Source organism: Lutjanus erythropterus, chromosome 21 (assembly GCF_056507025.1).
Source record: "Lutjanus erythropterus isolate fLutEry1 chromosome 21, fLutEry1.hap2, whole genome shotgun sequence".
NCBI lineage: Eukaryota > Metazoa > Chordata > Actinopteri > Lutjaniformes > Lutjanidae > Lutjanus > Lutjanus erythropterus.
The window spans coordinates 21,232,193-21,255,282 of NC_139337.1; the positions used below are offsets into that span (position 1 = coordinate 21,232,193).

Genomic DNA, 23,090 nt, shown 5'->3' on the forward strand with positions numbered 1-23,090 from the left:
AGACTTAATCCTGAAATATTCAAGCTGTGAAATCCAGCAGAATCACAAGAGGGAAGGAAACTGAGGCGGCAAGGAAAGGTGCTTTTTGGAGGCAGCTGTTACAGGTTTCTCTCGAGCCAAAGCAAGGGTGCAAAAGTTGTAGAAGGGTTAAGACACAGCCATCGATTGTATCAGACAGTTGGCAGAGGCAGGCAGTTAGCTGGGTAGCTGCACGGCGATGAATATTTTACCTTTTTCTCTTTGAGGGGCAATAAGGGCCCTGGTCTTAGTTCTCTGATTTGCGGTTCAATTCGAGGGGTGGTTTCTACAGAATTTTTCACCCCTACATCCTTTACTGTGCACTTCTGGAAAACCTAAAGAGTGGAGAAAAGTGAAGGGGGAGTAGGGAAAAGGATTTTGAGGAGGGAAGAAGTTTGAGTATCTTCGCCTTTGCCAAAGTTAAAAAAACCCACACGTGAGAGATTCAAAATCAAGGAGTTTGGCAGTTGTCAGTGTTCATCGTTTGCCACTTCTGAGAAGGTCAACCACCACGGGAAGAAATGACAAGCAACCCACACCCGCAATGCAGAAAAAAATCAGAAAAATCTAGCCAGCATTACACCTGTTGACATGTGTGAGTGAATGTGTGCATGTATGTGTGTGAGTTACATATGCTTCTAACCTGGAGCTCTGCCATGATCTTGTCCCCTTCGTCCTCCTCTTCTCCAGTAACAGAAGCAGTGACAGGGGGAGGCGTGGCTGGCTTCGGCTTAGTCTCTGGTGGAACCTTGGTGGGCTTGGGAGTGGGAGGTGGAGTCTCCTCTTCACCCTCCTGTTAGGATTTGTGACAGGCAAATGATTTTTATATTTCTGTTTGCGTGCAATAAAAGAGAGTCACTGTTTAAACACATTTCACAAGTCCTATCGGACTGACCTGAGTCGAGACGGACTCCTTCCTGCTGGTGTAGACCACCTCCCCAGAGCGTGTGGTGGTCATGCCTGAGCTTGAGCTAGGGTAGGTCTTCCTGGGAGGAGGAGGCGGTGGGGACTTGCTGGACTTTTCGGACCCCTGCCTGGTCAAACTGTCAGTGGCCGCTGTCTTGGTGGCAGTCTTGGAGGGCTTCTCCAGTGCAGGTTTGGCTGTTTTTTCCATCACAGGCTTCAGGAGTTTCTCAGGGATCTTCTTGGATGGTTTGTCAGAGGGAGGCTCAGACTGAAGCTCCTCTGTCAGACAAAATAACAGATATTAAGTTAGAGTTAGAGCCCATGTGTGTGTCTTAAAGTGTCTTAAAGTTGTGTTAGATTTGTACCTGACGGTGACTCCACAGGGTTGTTATCTGCTTGTTCTCCAGTGGGAGCGGGGGGCAGTCCTGGGTTCTCTTCAATATCTAGACTGGGAATGCCCTTCATCATATTGGCTTGGGCCTCCTGGAGGATCTTCTCAAATTCTTTCCCATCATATTGACCGAAGTTCTGCCTCTTCTCTTCCCACTTCTTCTCTGCTGCCTACAGGGTGAAAATAAAAACAGACAGACAAAGTTCCTAACAAGACTCTCTGATTCTGTAGAAGCTCTGCAAGAGAATTTTATTCTTACAACAACAACAACAAATATTAACCACAGGAGTCTGAAAGGGCTAAATAAAGCCAGAGTAACAGAGCTGACATTTCCAGGATGCTAATTAGAGCAATTGCTTTACTATGCTGGATAAAAATAAATTAAAACCAAATGACTACTGGAAAGCATACCTCTATGGACATAGCTCTGTTTTTGCTCTTGTCCTGACTGTTCTGGAGCTCCTCTATGACGAGACCCTGGTTGGCAGTGCTGTTGCCGTTATTAACTGGGTTCCCATGTGTCTTCTTTTGACGGGCAGGACTCGGTGGATCCACAGCTGCTCCCTTAGGAGATTCCCGGCCTTGACTCTTGCTCAGGTTGGGACTTGGGGTGTGAGAGGGGTTCGGGGTGAGCGGTGGACTGGGCTGAGCTGTCAAGGCTGCAGACTGCTGGGACTGCTGCATGTGGACCGGGGAGCTCTGGACATGATGGATGACCACAGGAGAGGAAGGCATCACCTCGGACTTGATGGTGGAGCTCTGGGGCTCCAGTGGGGCTGATGCAGGGGGAGCCTCTGCAGGGGCTTCTGCTACTGCTGCTGCTACTGAAGGGCTGTTGCTCACTGGGACATTAACAGAAGGATCAAGTCCTTTCTGTGAGCCCTCAGTAGCACATCTGCAGAGAGGAGTAGAACAGTATGTGATACAAACCACATTGAAGACACTGGTTAAAAATCCTCAAGTGTAAGACTTTCTCAACAACTTACATTCTTACTACACTAGTTGCACCAACAAAGATAATTAAATCTAAAATTAGTTCTTTGCAAACAAGGGTTAAAATGAGTAAATCCAGATTTGAAATTATTATTTCTCCTTCTTTTAGAATAGCTTGTTGACCAAAATAAACTTGCAATATGGCCAGAAAATAGAAGATTAAAAATTGAACAGTAAGGATCAACTGGAAAAAAAAAAGACCTATTAAGTATAAAAGAGAGGGGGAAATGTTTAACTTTTGGCTGTGCGGTATTTCCTACGAAAATGTTCCACTGTTTGCTAGCTAGCTGAAAAGTTAACAGAACCTTCCTAGCTAACAAATTAAAATAGCTAAACAGTTAACGAAACATTAAATTGCTTGCAAGCTGGGTGAGAAAGTGAGTTAGCCTAGTTAGCCCACTCATGATGGCCACTCAAAAAAACTCTAATTTCTCCTCCCTCGATGAAAACTTGTTTGCCGAATTAGTGGAGCAATATACCCAAATAACAGAAGAACAAACAACAGCACAGTAAGGCAAAAAAGTGGCAGATTGTTTTAACACATGGTCTGCGTGGAAGAAAGAAGAGATGGATCATAAAACTCAATTGGGCTGAGTCGGTCGCCTCACTTTCTTTGAGGAACTCAAAGGAACTCATTTTTAAAAGTTAAATCTCCTCAAATGTATGTTTAATGTTAATACTTGAAGTTTTGGTGCAACAGAATTAAATTTAATCTAGGTTTTGAGTAAAAACTCAGCTGATGTTTAAAGATTTAGGTTTAGGATTTAGGTTAAAATTTAATAAAATTATTAAAATTCAAGTAAGTTTTAAAGTTTGATGCAACATAATTTAAAGTTAAGCCATGATGTGGTTTAAAAATTAATCTTTGCTGGTGCAACTCAAAAGAGGTCACTTACTTAGAAGTTACACTTAAAAAATTACCTAACATTGATAGAATTCTGTTTTGCAACCAAAATTACTAGTATTTGTATTTGTGGTGTGTTTGTTTGCTCATCCCTAAAATAAAGTGGACAAAAAAAGTTTAATTAATTCTGACATGCAGGGTCAAAACACCTCCAAAAGCTTTAATACAGTGTCTTATGGTTTGGCAGCTGGGCATGTTTCCGGTAGAAGACATGAGAGTCATGGAGGGAGAGTGAAAAGTCGAGAGTGAATTTGGTATCTGTGACATATTAAAATGGAAATGAGGCTCTGCAGTGTCCACCACATTAATTCACTTATCGGTTCAGTGAAGGTGATGGACGCCACACTTTTCTGTCCACACGGAATGACCTCTTTGATGGGATGAAGGCCGGCCTGCCAGTATAATCAAATAGTACAATCTCCCACATCATAGAGCCCTGTGTGAAGCTCTGCAGAGTGCTTTTTGTTTTCATCTTCAGTTCCCACTCTCACTCTCAGCCCCTATACCCTCTGCTCCCGATCCCTACTTCATCGCCACTGACTGATTTTTTTTAATCCATCATTCGTCTACCTTCTCAGACTGCTGAGTGTGTCAGTCAGGCTCTTGACCCGTTTCAGCATGCTGTCCAGTTTATGAGGCTCCTCCTTCAAAAACTTGACAGCTTCCACCTCCACCCTGAGCACAGCCCGCATTCTGGTCTGTAGGGCTGGGAACTCTCCTGAAGAAAAAAAAAATCACACAGAGAGACAGGCACAGCAGTTGTTTTAGAACATTTTTGACCAATCCCATTTTTTTAAGTCTGACACTGTCTACAGTGATATTTCTGATGGCGTCAGAATAAAGACTGTCATGACCTTGCGGCTCTTAAGTTTACATTAGCAGCTCATTTCAGGTATTGTGACCCACCGTAGCTGTTCAATGGGACACATTACTACCTTTGAAAAAAGTTACACAGAAATAGCTTTGTTGGACAATTAAAAAAATATATAAAAACAATCACCACTGAGAAGACAGTGCAGTTTTCACTTACTAACTATCAGAGATGAGCACTATTTCCATTAATTGTATTTAAAACACAGATTTAATTACTTTTGAGTATTTTGTAAGGAAACATATGGCTTCCACACCAGAAAAAAAGAGGACAGATCAGCATCATGTTATAATTTGAAAAGTTTCTTTTTATAACAAGATAGTATCACATTTTAAGAAGAAACCTTTCTTGATACAGTACACTATGATGTGAACAGTTTTCTGTGATAATGTGATAATACTGTTAAAACAAAACATTTTACATTATAACACAATAACCTATATTGTTATAATATGACATTATAAAAATATATCACAACTATGAACAACAGCAGAGTTAAGGTCAGACCCATATTGACACTATTAAATACCTAAAATGTGATAATATCAATTTGTATAGAATGTGTTTTCATATCTACAAGTTACAGTTTACTTGTACTTTAATTAAATACATTTTCTCATACCAGATTTTGTACTTTACTTTCATACATTTGATGTGCAGGTTCTGCACTGTTGTTTAATTACAGTGACTAAAAAACTTCACTAGAAGCAGTTCTGAACAGGGGGTCGTATTATATGTTGTTTACAGCAGTGAGAATATTTTCTTTTGTCTTACCTTTAAGCCCTGCCAGAGACTCTCCCACCTTCCTCAGAGTCACCGCTCCCTCCTCCACGTCCTTCAGGGTCACTACTCTGTGTGTTGCTGCTGAGTCTTTCTGCAGAGAGACTACATACTGCTCCAGCTCACTGCAGACACAAACAAAATGCACAAAAAATTTTGAGTTGAGAGAGAAGATACAGTTTTTCATAAATAATGTATGGAACCATCATTGACAAATATAAAGTGTATGCAGTATGTTCAATGGCAGAAATGAAAAATGAATGCAAGCTCATGAGTTTTCATCTAAAAGTGTTATTCCATTTGAGGAACTATTTGTTTCTATTATATTGACATTTATCTACTTGGTCACAATTAAATAAACAGATGAAAGAATACATTTCCACACTACTATTAACATTTTATTTACTCTTTATGAACACCAGGGGGCAGAACACTATCATTTATCTGTAAGATCATGCAATGACACTGAATGAGGAAAGGTGAGATCAGACTTTGGAACATGATCAACAAAAAAGAGGAAAAAAATTGATCATATTTAAGATATGTCCAAGTATTAACACTGACAATAAACATTTCCACTCTGCAGTTCACTTCCCCGTCTACATTAGATTGCTTAGTCTAGATTAGATTGGATCTCATCCCAAAACCACAAGTGTTTGCACACTGACTGAGGGTTTATTTGTGAGCGAGCACTTCCTCACATAGAAAAGATATCGTGCCGCTTCACAGCCGTCCCAGTGCTCGGGAAAAATGGCTCCTCCGCGGGGAAATGTGCCGAATGATAACATTGTGTGCAGCGTTGGATTGCATGAGAGGGTGTTTCATTGTGGCCAGGTACCCTTGAGAAAAACTCTTTTATAGAAGTCCCCTAAAGGGAGTGGGAAAGGCAATAAGGAGCCAGTGTGTTAAATGTCCCCCTATGCCAAGGCCTGTTGGTAATAAGAATGATGATGGGAAACTCCAGCTGAGGACAAAGAAAACTGATTTTCCTTTTATATCAGGCTTCCCACACACAAAAACAGATACAGCGTATCTTCATAAAGTACATCTGTGAGTCAGAGTAGAAGAGCCCACCTTCCCAAATACCCACATAAAATACTTAAAGGGATAGTTTGGATAATCTGAAGTGAGGTTGTATGAGGTACTTTTTGATAGTAGGGCTGTGTATTGGCAAGAATCCGGTGATACGATACGGATCACGATACAGTGGTTACAACTTAGTAAATTGCAATATATTGTGATACTGTAAGCAAGGTGATATATGTTATTTTCACCAAATTTTGGACGGTCATAGTATTAGAGCTGCAACTAATAATTATTTTCATTGTCGATTAATTATTTTCTCGATTAATGAATTAGTCCTTTGGGTCTATGAAATGTCAGAAAATTGTGAAAAAATAAAAAAAAATGACTGATAATTGCCTGTATCACAATATCACAAGGCAGTGTTTTTGAGAATGGATATGGTATCACAAAACATCATTTTGCTTATGTGTATTGATATTTTCTTACACCCCTAATTGATAGTCAGTGTATTACCTACACTAGATGGTCGCTTTGGAAAAGCAGCAGGAGTCCCAGAGTAAGAGGCTAAGCAATGTACTGCTATGGATGGGACCAGCAAAACATTTTTTGCTGCCCCAAAAAAGGCCTACCTAAAAAATTCAATATCAGTTTAAGTGTACACTATAATCACTGCTTTACGCTGCTGTCAGACAGGCTTTTTTCAACAGGAAACCACTGTTACATAAGCCAAATATCACTCTCTCCTAACCAATCAGACTAATATCTGTTGTTACTAACCTTGTCCCCGGCAGTACATTGCTTAGCTTCCATACTGGTACTCAGTATTTCATACAACCCCACTTCAAATAATCTGAACTATCCCTTTAATATAGCATTTGCTTGAGAAATCATCATGCACTTTACATGATCTCTTTCATACAGCACTGTAAATCACTGCTGTTAACTGGAAGTTACAGCAACAACTGTCCACTGACAAACTATCCTGTTTAAAACTTCTGGGACTAATCTGTTTTCCTTGCCTTTTAAAATATTCCTCTCCTTGTATGACCAGCAAACTATTCCACGTAGTACTAGTTTCATAATTTAAAATACTGAGGCTTTTTTTGTTGCCAATGAGTTGCAAAATGGTACAAAATGTGCCCTTATAGGTCATGATAGATGTAGTTTTCCTCTTGAGAGGGCAGTGGTTTTCACACCAGACTCTCCCACTGGTCTTAAAGCCAAGCAGCCCTAATTACCGAGCCTTATTTAAAGTGCCAGCAGCCGTGTTTTGCTGACTCACAACTGGCTGGATACCAAGAGTAACAGTGAGTTTAATCCATGGACTTCCGCCTGCTCATTTCCCAGTCTCCACGAGCCGCTATCGTTTGTGTGTTTATTAAGACGACGCTGTTTGACCTTGCCTGTAAACATCCAAATAAAAGGATTCAATTACTGCTCCCTGTTGGCATGATGAGGCGACTGAATTAAAATAAGAGCAGTGCAGCGAGAAGTTACTCCACAGTTGGGTCCATTGTTCCAGTCTGCTGTCTCGGAGACGCAGGCAGCACTGCTTGCCTGTATAAACCTGTGGGCTATAATTTGGAGGGCGTTGGCTTGTCAAAGAGTTTCAGAGTGAATAGCACAGGTGAGCTGATAAAAATGAAGCCTTTTGGGGATTTCCTATAAATGGAAGCACCTTGACTGGAGCCGCATGGGTGTGGACTAAATCGCCTCTAATACTCGGGCAAGACTCTAATGAAAGGATAAAAATCCCTAACAATAAACATCCAGTAATGAATGCAAACAACCAAATCCATTTTAGACTATATAAGACACGAAAACTGTTATGGAAGTAACTTTTGGCCAGCCTTACCTGAGTTGTGTGAGGACACTCTCCTCCAGGCCCAAATACTTGTGCCTGTCTTCTTCTACCAAAGCTCTCTGCCTCTGGACAGGGTCCTCCAGACCCCGCATGGCCTCTGCAAGTTTTACACTGATCTCCTGCTCTGCCCGCTTCAGCTGGACTCGCAATGCCTCCTGGTTCTGGAGCTGAAGGGGATGCAGACAGTGGGAATGAGGTCTTATAGGACCCAAACTAGCAGAGAAACAAAGCTGTATAGATAAAACCCTAATTCTAAAAAGGGGTGTGGACACTTCAATAGGAGACAGATCTGGACTGCAGGAAGGTCAGTCTAGTACCTGAACTCTTTTACTATGAAACCACACTGTTGTAAGATGTGCAGAATGAGTCTTGGCACTGTCTTTCTGAAATAAGCAGGGACATCTCTAAAAAAGACATTGCCTGGATGGCAGCGTATGTTGCTCCAAAACCTGTATGTACCTTTCAGCATTAAGGGGCCTTCACAAATTCAACAGTTACCCATGATGCCATGAACACTAACGCACCCCATACTATCACAGATGCTGCCTTTTGAAGTTAGCACTCTAAATAATGTGGATGTTTCTTCTCCTCTTTAGCCTGAAGGATACAGGATCTGTGATTTCAAAAAACAATATCACCTGTTATCAACCTGTTAGCCTTTTGCCCCTGTTCTAACTTTTTTGGAACATATTGCAGGCAGCAAATTCATGATGACTGTATAGCTACAAAAACATTACACTCAAAATAAATTAAGAGGAGACAGAGGTCTTGCCTGCAGCTGCCTCATCTGATGGAGTTGCATCCTGAGGTCAGAAACGTTCTTCCTGAACTGCAGGAGGTTGACTTTCAGAGGAACTGAGCTCTTGTCTAACGGGGCTGCATTGCTCTTGGGAGCCAAGACTGGGGAGCCGCCTGTATGAGGGGGAAGTAAAACATGTTATTGCTTGTTGCAAGATAAATGTCAATACAAACAGTTGACAACAAACAAAACAAGTTTAGTTTCAGTCATATGCACATGTTGAAACCTGTCTGCAAACGAATATTCTCTGGCGACACTCACTGCTCTTAATGTACGGAATGAACTCTCTTTTTCCTGCACAATAAGCACAGCTATATTGATTGCACTTATATTGGCTGCACCTCTGAAATGTCTGTCAACTGATTTCACCATTTCAGACGCCGCTAGGAATGGAGACGAGGTTGAAACCATGGAAACCAAAGGAGCTAATATTTATGGTTTGGGTGAAAGTCCCTTAATGGCCAACAACAATAATAATTTAATTCAATTCTTTCAAAAACTCCAGCATGACTTTGACTCTAATGACCTTTATTTTTATTCCCCTAAAGACAGAGGCAGGTTATCTGAGGGAGTTAATTTAATATTGGTTGATAAACGATCCAATTCACTTTCCCTCAAAGCAGGTTGAGTTGAAGACTTCAACATTAAAGGGGTAGTTTGGATTGTATGATGTACTTATCCACAGTCAGAGTATTATGTACAGTAGATGGCAGTTGACACATCCCCTTTTTGGGGAAGAGACATGTAGGAATTATGTACTACTGTGGACAAGATCATAAAAATGTATTTTACGCACTTAAAAATCTATATCAATGTAAGTAAAGACTTTATTTAGAATATTTTAATTACTTTATTTATCCATCAGACAGACTTTTCCTATGGGAAACTGCTTTTATATAAGCCAAATATCACTCTCTCTGAACCAAACTCCATTGGCAAAATCAGTCATCTAACCTCACCCCACCCCAAATAACCTGAACTATCCCTTCAAAGGCTTTGTTCACTCAGCATTTTCTCATCTATTTCTACGAACAAGTCATTACAGTTTAATTAGAAACTAGTTTTTGGTTGAAAGAGATCCATGGTCTGAGAGGTGTCATGTTTGCATTGGATTTTTTTTAAATTTGATTTTTCTTAAATTAAATTTCGTTCCCCTCCACTGCACTGGCTTTGAGGCAGCAATCTCGAAGATGAATAGCTCAAAATGTGGGCAAATAAAACCAAAACTATGTGCTTGGCTGTGTACCTCTCAATGTAAGTCATATAATATTTGTTTTGTAGCTTAGGAGAACCATCCTTTAACCTCAGAAACATCAGGTCCATTACAGAAAGTAGTGTCCCTGCCAGTGAGTTACACAATAGGTCAGGGAATGTTCAGAGTGCACTCTAAGCTCCACTGACGCAGACTCACCCTCTGCTGAGGCAGTCAAAGAACAAACTTTTGTCTTCATAATCCCAAAACTCTCTTCCTTACATGCTACCTGACAGCTGCCTAGACTTGAAGTACAGGTTATAGTGTACACTGCTGTATTTTGGGTACTGAGGACACAATGTCCATCAAAATAAGCGCAGGCTGTGTGGCAACAATGATCAAGCTATGGAAGCCCTGAGAGGCACGTGAGAAAAAACAAACAAACAAAAAAAAAACCTGGTGATCCATTCCCTGATTCTGATCTAAATTATTTTTGCGCCACATGTTTATGGCTCAAGAACAGGTGGAAATCACAGATGTTGCCATCTCGGAAACAGGTGGAAAATAAATTTCTGCCAGGATCATTTAAAAAAAATGTTGCCAGGATGATTTGAACTGGTGGAAAAAAAACATGGGCTTGTGGTGTACTTCAACCTCTTGTGGCCAAAATGAGTATTACAATAATAAACATAAACGAACATGATCCTGGCAAAACTTTCTTTGTTTGCCTGTTTTCACAAACGGAAAAAAAAACTAACATAGAAACATTATCCTAGGAAAACTTTTCTTCACCTGGCAAAACTTCTTGATAAGACAATCTCGTTTCACATCTGTTTCACAGATAAAGAAAAAAGGATCTTCGAAAGATTATCCTGGCAAAACCTTTTTCATATGTTTTTAAGTCATAAACAGCAGAGAAAATAATTAAGACTGACTTAAACAGAAGAATCACCAGATTTTTTTTTCTTACTTGCTTCTCAAGGCTTCAGAAATAACCATTTGACGGTGGCAAAAGAGTGCCACTGATGTTTTGGAGATTCACTCAAGCACAACATGACAAGTAAATCCCTCCAAAAGCTACGTGTGAAATGTGTCACGAAACATGAGAAAAGCTTGCAAGACACATGAATACTGTTGTGTTATTTCCTTCCTGCCACTGGTGAGGTTGCAGATGTTTTTATCAAACCTAGATCTGGCCACAGACCACTGCAGAGCTGGGATTGAATCGCTGAATCATCTTGGCAGGCTTGAGAAGTAATAGCGTCTTGTTTTAAGTAGTGCTTTGAGGAGCTTGTGTTAGCTCTGCTGGCTCTTACCTCCTATTAAACTGGATGTACAGGGGGAGAAGGATTGTAAGGAAATATGAACCGATGACAAGCAAAGAAGCCCGACTTTGTTTTCTCTGCCTCCAGCACTGCTCATTGCAGACTGTTGACTGACACTGATGTGTGGGCTTGTCTGCACAAGACATTATGGCGCTAAAACTCTTGTTTAGGAAAAAAAAAAGAAGTAATGAAACAGAGCAGAATAACAGTGACACTAACCTGAACTATGTGCGCTGTGGGCTGGAGATGATGTCTTCGGTGGTCTCTCGCTGCAGCCAGAGAAAGATCCATAAGAGCAGGGTTTTTGATTGGGAGCAAACAGTATTCTGTGGCACTTTATATATGTTAGTATTAGTATGAACAAACACATTACAACAAAGTATGATGGGAAAGACTGACATCCAAAGGGGTTAAAATGATGTTAATGATGTTAACAAGCTTCATCATAGCATAGAAACATACAAATTCACTGCAGTCACAGATTTTCTTTTAGACTAACTGTCGAGCAAACATTAACACAAGGTCTCCACAGAGAAGATCAAAATGCAAAGAGTTGAAATGCAGCCAGATAAACCATACACACTGGCCATTTATCTAGAGAGCAAATGACTTCAATATCAGATTCACAGTCAAACCTATTTCCTCCTCACCAGATGCTATTTAACCTGAGTGTTTGATATGGCCATTATAGAGGGGAATCTTTATCTTTCCCACTCTGCCTTTTCATTTGAAACTCCATTTCCCCTGATGCCTCACTCTGTCCTGTGCCGTGATTGCTTACCTTAGAGGCTCCTTGGTGCCACTAGTGTTTGGCCCCTTTAAAAGTGCATGCTGAACAAGGCCAGTCAAGCTGGCAATCTGGTGCTCCATTGCCTTCATTCGCTCTCTGCAGAAACATCAGAAAATTTCAACACTGAGGCCTATTGGACGTCGCAGCTGCCACGAGAGCAAATATTAGCTCAGGATGAAAACTGGAGGGCTGTAACAGAATAATCAATTGTTTTTAATTACCTGACCATGAATCTGTCTGTTATTTCATGGGATTACACGACCAAGATTTTTTTTTGCAATTGATTTGCAATTACGTCCCGAGTAAATATTGACTCTGGTCAAATAAATAGTTTCTGAGTTACACCAGTGCAACAGCACTTGACTGAGTCTTTTCACAAAAAGAAAAAGCTTGAGTCCAAACGGAATAAACAAGATGGTCATATTGTTTTGTTTTTTTTTCAAATAAAACAAGAGTATGTCACAAGTGGTGGCCGCTCAGAAGAGAATGGAAGGACAATTGGAAAATAACACCACCTTAAGACAGCCAGACACCAGAGGGGTGAATAGTGGACCGTACACTGAGATTGTTTGGTAAGCCTAGAGGTTGGAAAAGAGAACGACTTTTGTTTCAGATGTCATCATTTATCTTGAGGAAGGATATGGGGCCAGCTGAGGACACACGGAGGGGGAGACTGTGGTTTTAGACAATAGACAGACACATGGTCTATGTGACCACAACAATCCTAACCTCAGTCTCATACGGCATATTTCACACAAATAAATTATATGACAGCTTCAGAGCACTGAGGCTGGGTTGAACCAACAAGGATTAATTTCTAAATCATGGTTTAATGTAAATAAACTTAAAGTTTACAAGGTTTCATTTTAAATGTCTCTTTCAAGCTCTAAATTTAATTCTCTTGCAACAAAACTGCAAACTCACTAACTAGGCTAACTAACTTATTAGCTAGTTAGCAAACAATATAACATCATTTTTGTTTTTTTTAAATTTTGAACTAGCTTGCAAACAATGCAACAATTTGATAACTTTTTTAAAAAGCTCACAAACAATGTAGTGTTTTGTTAACTTTTTAGCTAGCTTGCTAACAATGCAACGTTTTGCTAATGAATCCAGGACAGCAGAAAGTTTTTCCCCTTTTATATTTACTAGATCCCAACAACATGGCAGCCTTTGATTGATTATACTCTGTTTAATTTTGGTTTACATTACTAAACATGGATGTAATAAAGTGAGTTTAAAACTGTAATTTTTAATTGTGCAACAGAGTTCTGCTTAATTTTAAATCCAGATTTACCCATTAAAACTAAGTGTTTCTAAACTCTAATTAAAACTATTAATCTTTGTTGCTGCAACCTAGTCTGAGTGTGGAAACTATGTTTATTTTGAAAGTTAAGTTCAATACTTACAAATACAAATTCCTATGCTCTTTTCCCACATTCCCAGGGCATTTCTAATGGGGTTTTCGGGCTGCCCAGGTGGTCCAGCCTGATGTGTTTGACTGATTGGCCCATTTCAAATACTTACTGAACCTGGTCAATATTTTCTTTGGTTTGCTTAGGTATGCATATAGCCTCTGTAACCTCCCTCTCATGAAACCACGTTTGCCTGGCTAAGTGGCAAGCATCCCTCGGTCTCTTTCTATGTTTATGTGCTCTCAGTCAGAGCAGACAAACCGAACCCAGGTACCAAAACATCTGCAGGATTATCCAAACTGAATTGACTGTACAAGGGGATTGTTGTTGGAACAATAGTCGCAGAGTAACGGAAAAATATACTGTGAGTTAATAGGGTCTCCAGATACTATCCTGTTTCAGTGGTGGTAGCTATGTCTGGGTCTCTACACTCTATAATAATCAACACTGTATGCTCCAGAGTTTGAATAGAGACTGTGAAAACAATGGTCAGATAAGCAGAACTGGTTGTATACACAAACCAAACTGATGCATAGTCATGTGCATTAGTCCTGTTCTTAATGTGCAGATCAGTAACACTTTATAATAACCATCATTAATAAATGGTAAATTGATAGTCAATTAAACTGTTTAGTTACTAGTTATTTCACTGTGAAATTAAATGAGAATTAATTATATTAACTAATAATTAATAAAGATCTAATTTATGTTATTGTTGCGCATATTATAAGTTTTTTATAAACTATATTAAATATTTGTAATGTTAATGGAAATCTTTTGCAAACCATTGCGAAATCATTACATGGAGAAACGCACCAGATATTTGTAATACTTTGTTAATGGCTAATACCTAGTTTGTAAAGTGTCTATAAATGTGATCTGCATGACTATTATAAAGTTATACATACATGAACTTGCAACATATTTATTTTAACCCAGTACGATGTTTAATTGACTATCAATTTGCCATTTATTAAGGATGGTTATCATAAAGTGTTAATGCTCAGGACGGTGAGAGGGCAGGTAATATTCTTGCCTTCAGTCATGGATGATGAAACAGAGTCAGAGCCAGGGATTGAAAACCAGCAGCTCGTGGTTAGGGTGAAACTGGGATGCAGAGTTAGTCCATGCTCCCATGCAATGTCTTAATCCTAATTTTAACATCCCACCGGCCCACTGTGTTTAACATCCGGTCCCCTGGTGCTTACCGTGTCTGATGGTCACTGGAAGGCGGGATGGGCCCCTGGAGATGACCCTGGATGTCTGCAACAACAGGTGATCCCATGTTGCTCCGGGGCTTGGTCCCTGCCATTTCCTCCTTCCTGAAGGACTGGCGCACAGGTGAGCCCCTCTCCATGGGAACGCCATGAGGTGGAACGCCATGAGGAGGCCCACCATGGATGTCAATCATCCGTACCTCGGTCATCCGGTGAGGGGATGGGGGAGGAGTCTTGGAGCCCAGGGTAGGCAGCTGGCTGTTTCTGGACTTCTGCCTGTACAGAGACGGGTGATCCATAGTGTCTGTAGGGCTGGGCCCGCCGTAGGAGCTTGTGGAGCGGATGGAGGCACGGTGAAATCCTCCCCCCATGCCATGTTCTGCACCATCAAGCCCAGGATTGGGGTGAGGTCCATGGGCAGTAGCCATGGTCATCCTTCCCTCTTGGAGCAAGTATGGGTCTGCGTACAGCCCCTCATTTCCCCTGGATAGAGTGTGGCTTTTACCACCCATGTCCTCATCTGGCTTGACATCCCGTCTCTCCAGGATGGCGCTAGGACAGGGTGAGATGGAGCGGGCCGGAGGGTTGGTGGTAGACACTCGTTCCCTTGGGATGGTAGCGCTGCCAGGTACAGAGCCCTGCCGTGGGCCAAATGGGATTCTGGAGGGGGATGGGGGCATTGAGTGGGGAGTCGGGGGTAGCGCTCCTTGCATGGGGTGGTGAAGCGGGGGACCCATGGGGGGCTGTCTCAAAGGGTGCGGGCCATCACGACCAGCGTGCACCATGTCACTGTGCATCTGGAAAAGCACAAAAGCATTTAGAGAAGTTATAGACTAACAAACGTAAAAACAGATTGTTATTACTTCAAATAATACATGAAAATCAAGAAAGAAATCCCTCAATTTAAGGATCGGTCAATAAACCAGACTACATACTTCTGTCCGCTTGAGAGCTTCAGCTACTGTTTATTTTGTATATATCATGTACTTCTGGACTAAAGTTGCCCTTGAAACAAAAACATTCATATAACTCAGTTTACACTGTTGTTTTTCAAAGAAAATAGCCTGTCAGCAATTCTTCCAGAAGCAGAAGAAAATAGTTACTTGCAAGACTACTATCCGTGGGTACACAGTACAGGATTTCACTCAAAGTCCTGGATATTATACCCACAGGCCTCTATAAAATAATATTACAATACATCAAAACAATATTATTTCTTTGGATGGCAAAGTCTATTTTTTTTTATAAAGGTGAGCTGGTTTACCTTTTTAAACTTACTCTCTTAGGGATAAGACTGTAGCTTAAAAAAAAGTTTACACATGAACCTCCAGGGTAAGGAGGCAATTGGTTAATTTGCAAAAAGATCTGTCTAATCTCTATTTAAATAGTAGACTTGGTCGCCCATAAAAAACCCATGAAGGCTAATGTACAATAAACTGAACCTCATTTACCTAAAGCCTTTTTTTTTTTAAGGCAAATATATAAGCGCTCAGGCTGTAGGAATAAACCAATAGGTGAAAGTTTTACTTGTACACAGCAGAAGTAGAGGAAAATCTTGTTAATGTAGTGAAGTATGACAAGTTTCAGCATAAATATAAACAACAGTCTTATCATAATTCTTCACAGTTAGCATTGTCTAGTGTTTGCATTACTAAAATAATGTGGCGGCTCCTTTTGTGTTGCCAATTTAGTTAATTCAAGACTGAAACTTCTTCCTTTTACAAATGAAAATTTGAATTCACCAGCAGCAAACAAACCTTTTTCTCATTTTTATAGTGTGCTGCTACAGTAGCTTGTGGTGTCCGAAGTAGCTAACATTAGTTACTTCCACAATTGACAGCTTTCTTAAATACTGCAACTTTTTAAAGAAGAAATAACACAATCTTCCTTACAAATGAAAAGTTGAACTTAGAAGAAGCAAAAAAAAAACTTTTTTTCATGTAAATATGTGTGGAGAATTTGTTTCTGTGGTAGCTTGTGGTGGCTAAAGGTAGCTAACATTAGCTAACATTAGCTTAGTTAACATCAGTCAACTTGAGATAGGTACTGCTGTAACTGAGACTAAGTTTGTTAACTTTACGACTCTCTTCTACAACAACAGAAACTATCAATGTACAAGACTACAATATGACAGTATGAGTTTAATACAGTCCAACCCTGAGTTCATTTCCCATAAACGTAAACATCCCTGTGCCAACAGGCACACCTGAAATGTGTAAACATCAACTGAACCTGTGGATATGTGATGTGCTGGGTGAAACACTGTGCTGCAGAGAGGAAATAACACTATTCTTCCTTGAAAAGCTGAACTTGAAAGCAGCAAAACAAACCTTTTCTCATTTTAATACACTTGGAAAGTTTGCTGCTACATTGGCAAAGTATAGTAAGTAAGTACAGTTGCAAAGTAAGTTATTATTAGCTTAGTTAACACAAACCTGAGATAGACAGGCCTACTGCATTGCTGTGTAACTAACATTAAAGTTAGTTTGCTATCTTACAGCTCTTGTTTAGTTGTGCTATTATACTGTGTTACTACACTACAGTAGTACATATATATAGTAGAATATAGTTTCTATCGTCTAACCTTGAGTCCATTCTCCATAGAAGTTTGCTAACAAGCACAACTGAAATACTGCATGTAAACAGTGATTGAAGTCGTAGATATGTGATGTGCTGGGTACGATAACAACTGTGCTGAGGTGTGTCACATGCAGGACCGAATCCAGTCTATCTTTCTTCCTGTCTAACTCTCTATTGCTGTCAAACAAACAAGCTATTGTTCCTTCAGGTGTGACTCATGGGTAACACCTACGAAAAAAAGACAAGTCAAAACCTAATGTAAAGCCCTTTCAAAGACCTCACATAGCTTTTTACCCTTTGCTTTTTCGGTGTTGTCTTTATTTATTTTTTACCCAGTGCCGATACAGATTAACACAGTGTGGAATGCAATAACGTGGGTGTGACGAGTGTGTGTGAAATAGGTGTGTATGTATGTGTGCAGGAACTGGAAAACAACTGCTCAAAGTGTACAGTAACAAAGGGCTCAGGCTTGGCTGTGATAACAAAGGAAAAAAGAAACTTGTTGGCAGAGCAAGCGCACACAGCCCATAAATATGGCAGCAACAACAAAACATATAATGGGAAATCTGAGACGCACAGAGCCACTGCAGACCATCATCAAACTCAAATGACTTTCACTATCCAAGGTGCCCGTACACATAAAAAGAAAGGTTGCCCTCTTGTGCAGGAATTTCTCCAGAGCGCTAAATAACATCTCTCACTGCGTTGCCAATTCCAGCACGGCCTTATAAGAACAATTTAGTTCAACAGGCATCACTTGTCAATCCCAAACAGATGTTATGCCTTTGGAAGACTAACCATTGTTAAAATATCCTTAAAATACACCGACTTTATAAAGACAGTCTGTATTCGCTTGTACAACATGCTTATAAATTACTGCTTTGAGACAAAACAGAGGAGTAAAGGCTTGAAAAATAAACACGAGCAACCATGTCAGGCTAACAGGAGGTTGTACGGAGGAACATTTGGTTTGAGTTTGACTTGTGGACTTGTGTCTCTGTTTCCATCGTGCCTCTTAAGCTCCCAATAATGAGGGCAGCATGTCTGGTAGGAGCGCACAAAGTCGCCTCGATCTCTTGCCATGTTGGAGATGGAGAGGGCTCCTAAACTGATTCACAAACTGCAGAGCCTCAGAGGCAGCCAAGCTAAACAGATAAAGAGGAGCCGTGCTGCAGTGCTCATGCGGAAGTGTGTCAACATTGAAATAGTGGGCTCCATGGCTGGATGTACTGCTGCTGTCTACAAAGTGGTATTAAAGGGATGGCTTGGGTTTTCTGTAGTGGGGTTTTATTTGGTACTTTGTAAGCACTCTGTAACCGTGTTAAGAAAAGTGCTGTACAAGTTTATTTATTAGTTGGTCTGAGGTCCATAGTCAGTGTATTATATACAGCAGATGGTGGTTGGCACACAGTAAGAGTACCACTGTAGGAAGACTTTTATTCGGAAACTCCCAGCCAAATATCCCTCTCTTCAAAGCAACCAGACTCCTTTGGCAAAAACAGCAATTTTACCTTGCAGAACACATCTACTGCCACTGTTTGTGTTATTGTGGGACTTTGGTGAATCTGAGACAACCCTTTAAAACATCAAAGTCACGCAATAACACAAACAGCATAACTGGTGAGGCAGTGGTAGACCAGTAACTCCTGTATTCTGCAGGGTAAAGTTACTCTATTTGTTTAAGGAGTCTGGTTGATTTGGAGAGAGCGACATTTGGTTTACATAATTGCGGATGCCCGTCATAAAAGGCTGTCTGACAACAAAGTAAAGCAGTGAAAATATTCTAAATATAGCCTATATCAGGCCTGGAATTTCAGTATTTTAGGCAGCACTAAAATAATGACTTTAACTTAGGGGCTAAGGATGATGTTATTTTAAATGTATTAATGAAATGGATTTTATTTGCAATGGGCCTAAATACATTTTTGAAAAAACTTTTCGTTTCATATTAAATATTAGTTAATCTATCAAAGTTAGTAGTAGTTACAAAGAGCCAGACGGTTTTCCAACAACTCAGAACTATAAATCGAACCACTACTGGTTATTTGTGCAGTGTGTCACTTGATGTTACCCATTACATATTAAGAATCATAAAAAAAGACGCTGGTGTCTACAAAATGAGATGGCAGGAAAGCGGCAGAGGAGAAAATGGTGAAATCAGCTGGGGCAGTGAGGGTGGGGCATCAAGGTCACTGTGACCTCAGGGCAGATAGATTAGAGTAGATAGATGTTTTTTTTTAGGGGTATAAGGCCAATGGCCTGCATGGCCTCCATGAAATTCCCACTCTGGCAGACACTTAAACTGATTTATTTTTTTTTCCATTGCTTAGCTCCCTGCTGGTACTCAGCTTCTCCAAACTGGGGGTGTGTCGACCTCTGTCTACTTTAGGTAATTCACTGACAATTGATATGTACCTCATGCAACCACACTTAAAATAATTCAAACTATTCCTTTAAAAAAGAAGAAAAAAAGAAGGTGGGAGCTTGTTGATATTTATGATAGATAATTAAAAGTAACACTGTCATCTTTGAATAAATACCACAATTAGCTGAATTAGCCAGAGAAGAACAGAGGCTGGCCACTGAGTGAACCTCTGTTTACCAAACATCTCCTCCTGTCATGTGTACATAACATCACTACTGACAGCCACTATTGACTATTCAATGAATACAAAGCACCACTTTGTGCACAATGTCTTACACAAGTACAGATTAATATTTCAAAATATTTGTGCTTTTCCATCAAGTGAAGCGCAACAAAAGATGTTTCAAATGCAAGAAAATAACTCTTTATGATAACAGTCTTCAGACTTCTTCTTTTCTTTTTCTTTCTATTATTATTTTGTTAATCATTATTTTTTACTTCGATTTTAAGTATCATTACTACCATTCTTCATCTTCTGCATATCCTGCTTATCAAGTTACTTATTACCGCGTACATCTGTCCACCTTAAATCAATTACCGACAGACAGGGTGAGAGTTGTTTTCATAACCAGAGACGGATCTATTTGGCCAAAAAGCTTTGATCAGTTACAGAGGTAATGGCAGATGATACTTTAAATCTGATCTGTGGTCTGGCATTCCTGTGAGGAAGACGACACTCAATAGCCCAAACAGATGTGAAACTCACCTCCCCCGAAAAAGTGTTTGAACAGGTGTATACCTCATTAGGTTGTACTATTTGGCCTTTTGCTTTGAGTGGCAGGGCTTCTATTTCATTATTAAAAGACGCTGCCAAGAAATAAAAACAAAAACTAGAAAGAGTTTTTTGTCTCTTTTGAGCATTCTTTAAAAAGAAAGCAAACAAAAAAAATTCAGTCCAGTTTTACAGCTGCCAAGAATAAATACACAGCTTACAACAGGGGTATGAAACGTCTGTTAACATCACTACAACAACAAAAACAAAAAAATAGTTTGACTCTTCAAATGTGCTTTTTTTTTCCTTTTTAAGTTCATCGTTAAACTTCGCAAAAGATTCACGAATATACTGGCATTTTGCAAAAGAATTCAAATTAAATGCTTTGAAATATCTTGTCAGATTAGATATTATTGTAGCTGATTTTATCATCCAATACTTATATTTTTAACTGCACACTATTGAGTGACATCACAATTTCTCTGCTACAACTGTACAATACATATAGTATTAACATTTACAGTTTACATTGTGGCATGATGTTATGTACATAATCCTTGCATTTTTTATTTATTTTTTCCTACTTATTGTACATTTTTATGTATACATGAATATTGCTGTTACACATTGAAGAACAAGGCTCATTGCAACATACTTCTTATTTGTATTTATTTCTGATATACAATTATTACATTGTTTTTGTTATATATTGTAGTAGAATGTACATTTTTTTCTATTTTCCTATTAATTTCTCTATGATTATATATATTTTTCTATTCTAGAATGAACTTCATTATCAGTACAATAAATAATAACTTGCGTCAAATGTCTTAATTAATTTCCTGTTCTGCACCGTTCACCAACTTGGCCTCCACACCCCACAACCACATCCAACCTCCATGTCTGTGTCAACTGCAGCTTGGTTAAACAGTTACAGAAGTACTCATGACAAAAATCTTCTTCAGCATATCTCTACTCCATGCCTAGGTTTCACAATGTTTGCACAAGAGCACTTGTAAAGTTGGCCTGCTTCTCTTTGCTAATGCATTTCAGTTCATCCAATGCACGTTATATTGTTCAATCCTCCTAAGTCAGCAAGTGCCAGTTTTTAAATATGCAAAATTGTATAAAACTGGGAAAAAAAGGCAAAAAACTACCCCACATTATTAATGTTCTTCCACTGTTGCCTTCCCTGCTCTGAAACTGTTTGCACTATTAAATTGCCCTTTCACTTTTTCAGTTGTATCTCTTTTGCAATCTTTTTTTCTCAAATGTCTTTTGTTCACGTCCCCTTGAAGGACCCCATCACAGAAAGTCGGCTGGAGCAACTCGCCTGTCAGCAGCAGCGAACAAACAGAGTTTCTGTGGCACCCTAAAGTCATCACGCCATCTGAACCGAGACCTCTTAAACCATCATCATGTTTGCCTCATCATTCCTTTAAACTTTATCAATTTCACTTTACACTTATGTGACACATACAGTTTGTGGCAATGGGATTATAGCTGAGGTTAATGTAATTTTTGCAGTATCACAATGGTGCTGCAATGCCTGGAAATCTGCGGCAGGCGGAGAGGAGCAGCGGGTTAGATAAAGGGTCAGACGGATTAGAGGTGGATTTGAGGAGGAACATTTGAGGAAACGGCTCTTTGGGGCTTTAGTTTCGTTACATCAGCAGGAAACAAACATGCTGGAATCAGAACAAGAGAAAGAGATTAGGGCCGATATTGGGGGAAGAATGAACAAGGAAAATAGTCTTGAGATTTGAGTTCAATTGTCCCTTAAGCAAGCTGCAGCAGAGCGTGCAGGCGTGGCCCAATCGTAGGCCCCTGGCAGAACAATATGAGACCCCCTCTAAACAGATTAAGAGGAGGCAGGGGGACATTCCTTCCCTTAACGGCAAACAGGATGTGAGAATAAGAGGAACTGGCAGCAGGGCTACATCTGTAACAGGTCTGGATCATCTCCTTGCAGCTACTGATGTTTTCAACACAATTCTGAATTCCTTTTACCAGCTGCATGTCTATTTTATTGTTAATGTTACATAGACTTTACCTTCACCAACATACTTAGTAATTTTTAATCCTTAAGTCAGTTACTTCACTTTTCACAGTTAGCGTGCTACATTTTAGTACATTTTTAAGTACTGTTCATTTGCACATAGTTTTATTGAACATTTTGATAATCTTCCCAGTCTTAGATAACTGGTAGCATCATTGTCTTCTTTCAAACTCCACAGAAACAAAATAAAACTTGCTTGTCTTTCTCTCGTTTTGTAAAAATAAACCTTTTGTTTACCGCTAGGGTTGGGCATTGAGAACCGATTACAAATAAGAATCAATTCCAAAATTATGATTTCAAAGGAATCATTTCAAGGGATAATTTAACTTTGGATCTGCTTATCAGTTCCAACACAAATTTTACTCATGCTAGATTCAAATTAAACTGTGTGCAGCAAACCATATATCAACCTGGCTATAGGCACCATGTGAGTTGAATGCAAGCGTGTCTTCCCTTATCCTAATGAATTTGTCTTATTAAATTATGAGTCATGAGCTAGTTCATCTTCATTTCTTCTTTTTTGGATTGAACCCTGTGTGGATGTAATTTTTTTTTTTTTTTTTTGCATTAATTTGAGTGACCAGGATACCTTATAGCTATGGTTATTAACAACAATTTGAGAATGTTTTACACTACAGCAGACAGCAAACTTTAACACTAATATATGGTTGAAATATCAAACTGGGCAATCAATCAGTCAACTGAACATGCCATAAAACAGCATGGATGAAGAGAGAGACGAGATAAAGCAGATTTATCTGTCTGTTTCTCAATGTAACAGAGACTCAAGCCACGTTGACACTTCTGTCCATATATAATGGCA

The 23,090-nt window shown here is 39.7% G+C and overlaps 1 protein-coding gene across 3 annotated transcripts in view; it reads right to left on the bottom strand.

The window, feature by feature from the left end:
- kiaa1217 (KIAA1217 ortholog) overlaps positions 1-23,090 on the bottom strand; it is a 124,228-nt gene that overhangs the window by 7,928 nt on the left and 93,210 nt on the right. For 2 of the 3 annotated variants that reach the window (XM_084747644.1, XM_084747645.1), the window contains 12 exons: positions 14,483-15,288; positions 11,851-11,955; positions 11,289-11,338; positions 8,526-8,665; positions 7,745-7,920; positions 4,858-4,988; positions 3,783-3,930; positions 1,727-2,210; positions 1,290-1,485; positions 914-1,203; positions 662-811; positions 231-353 (listed from right to left, as the gene is read on the bottom strand). In XM_084747644.1, coding sequence (XP_084603770.1) covers positions 231-353; positions 662-811; positions 914-1,203; positions 1,290-1,485; positions 1,727-2,210; positions 3,783-3,930; positions 4,858-4,988; positions 7,745-7,920; positions 8,526-8,665; positions 11,289-11,338; positions 11,851-11,955; positions 14,483-15,288 — 2,799 coding nt within the window. Of the gene's footprint in view, positions 1-230; positions 354-661; positions 812-913; positions 1,204-1,289; positions 1,486-1,726; positions 2,211-3,782; positions 3,931-4,857; positions 4,989-7,744; positions 7,921-8,525; positions 8,666-11,288; positions 11,339-11,850; positions 11,956-14,482; positions 15,289-23,090 lie in introns of those variants that run through there. The other variant, XM_084747643.1, reaches the window with a different exon arrangement.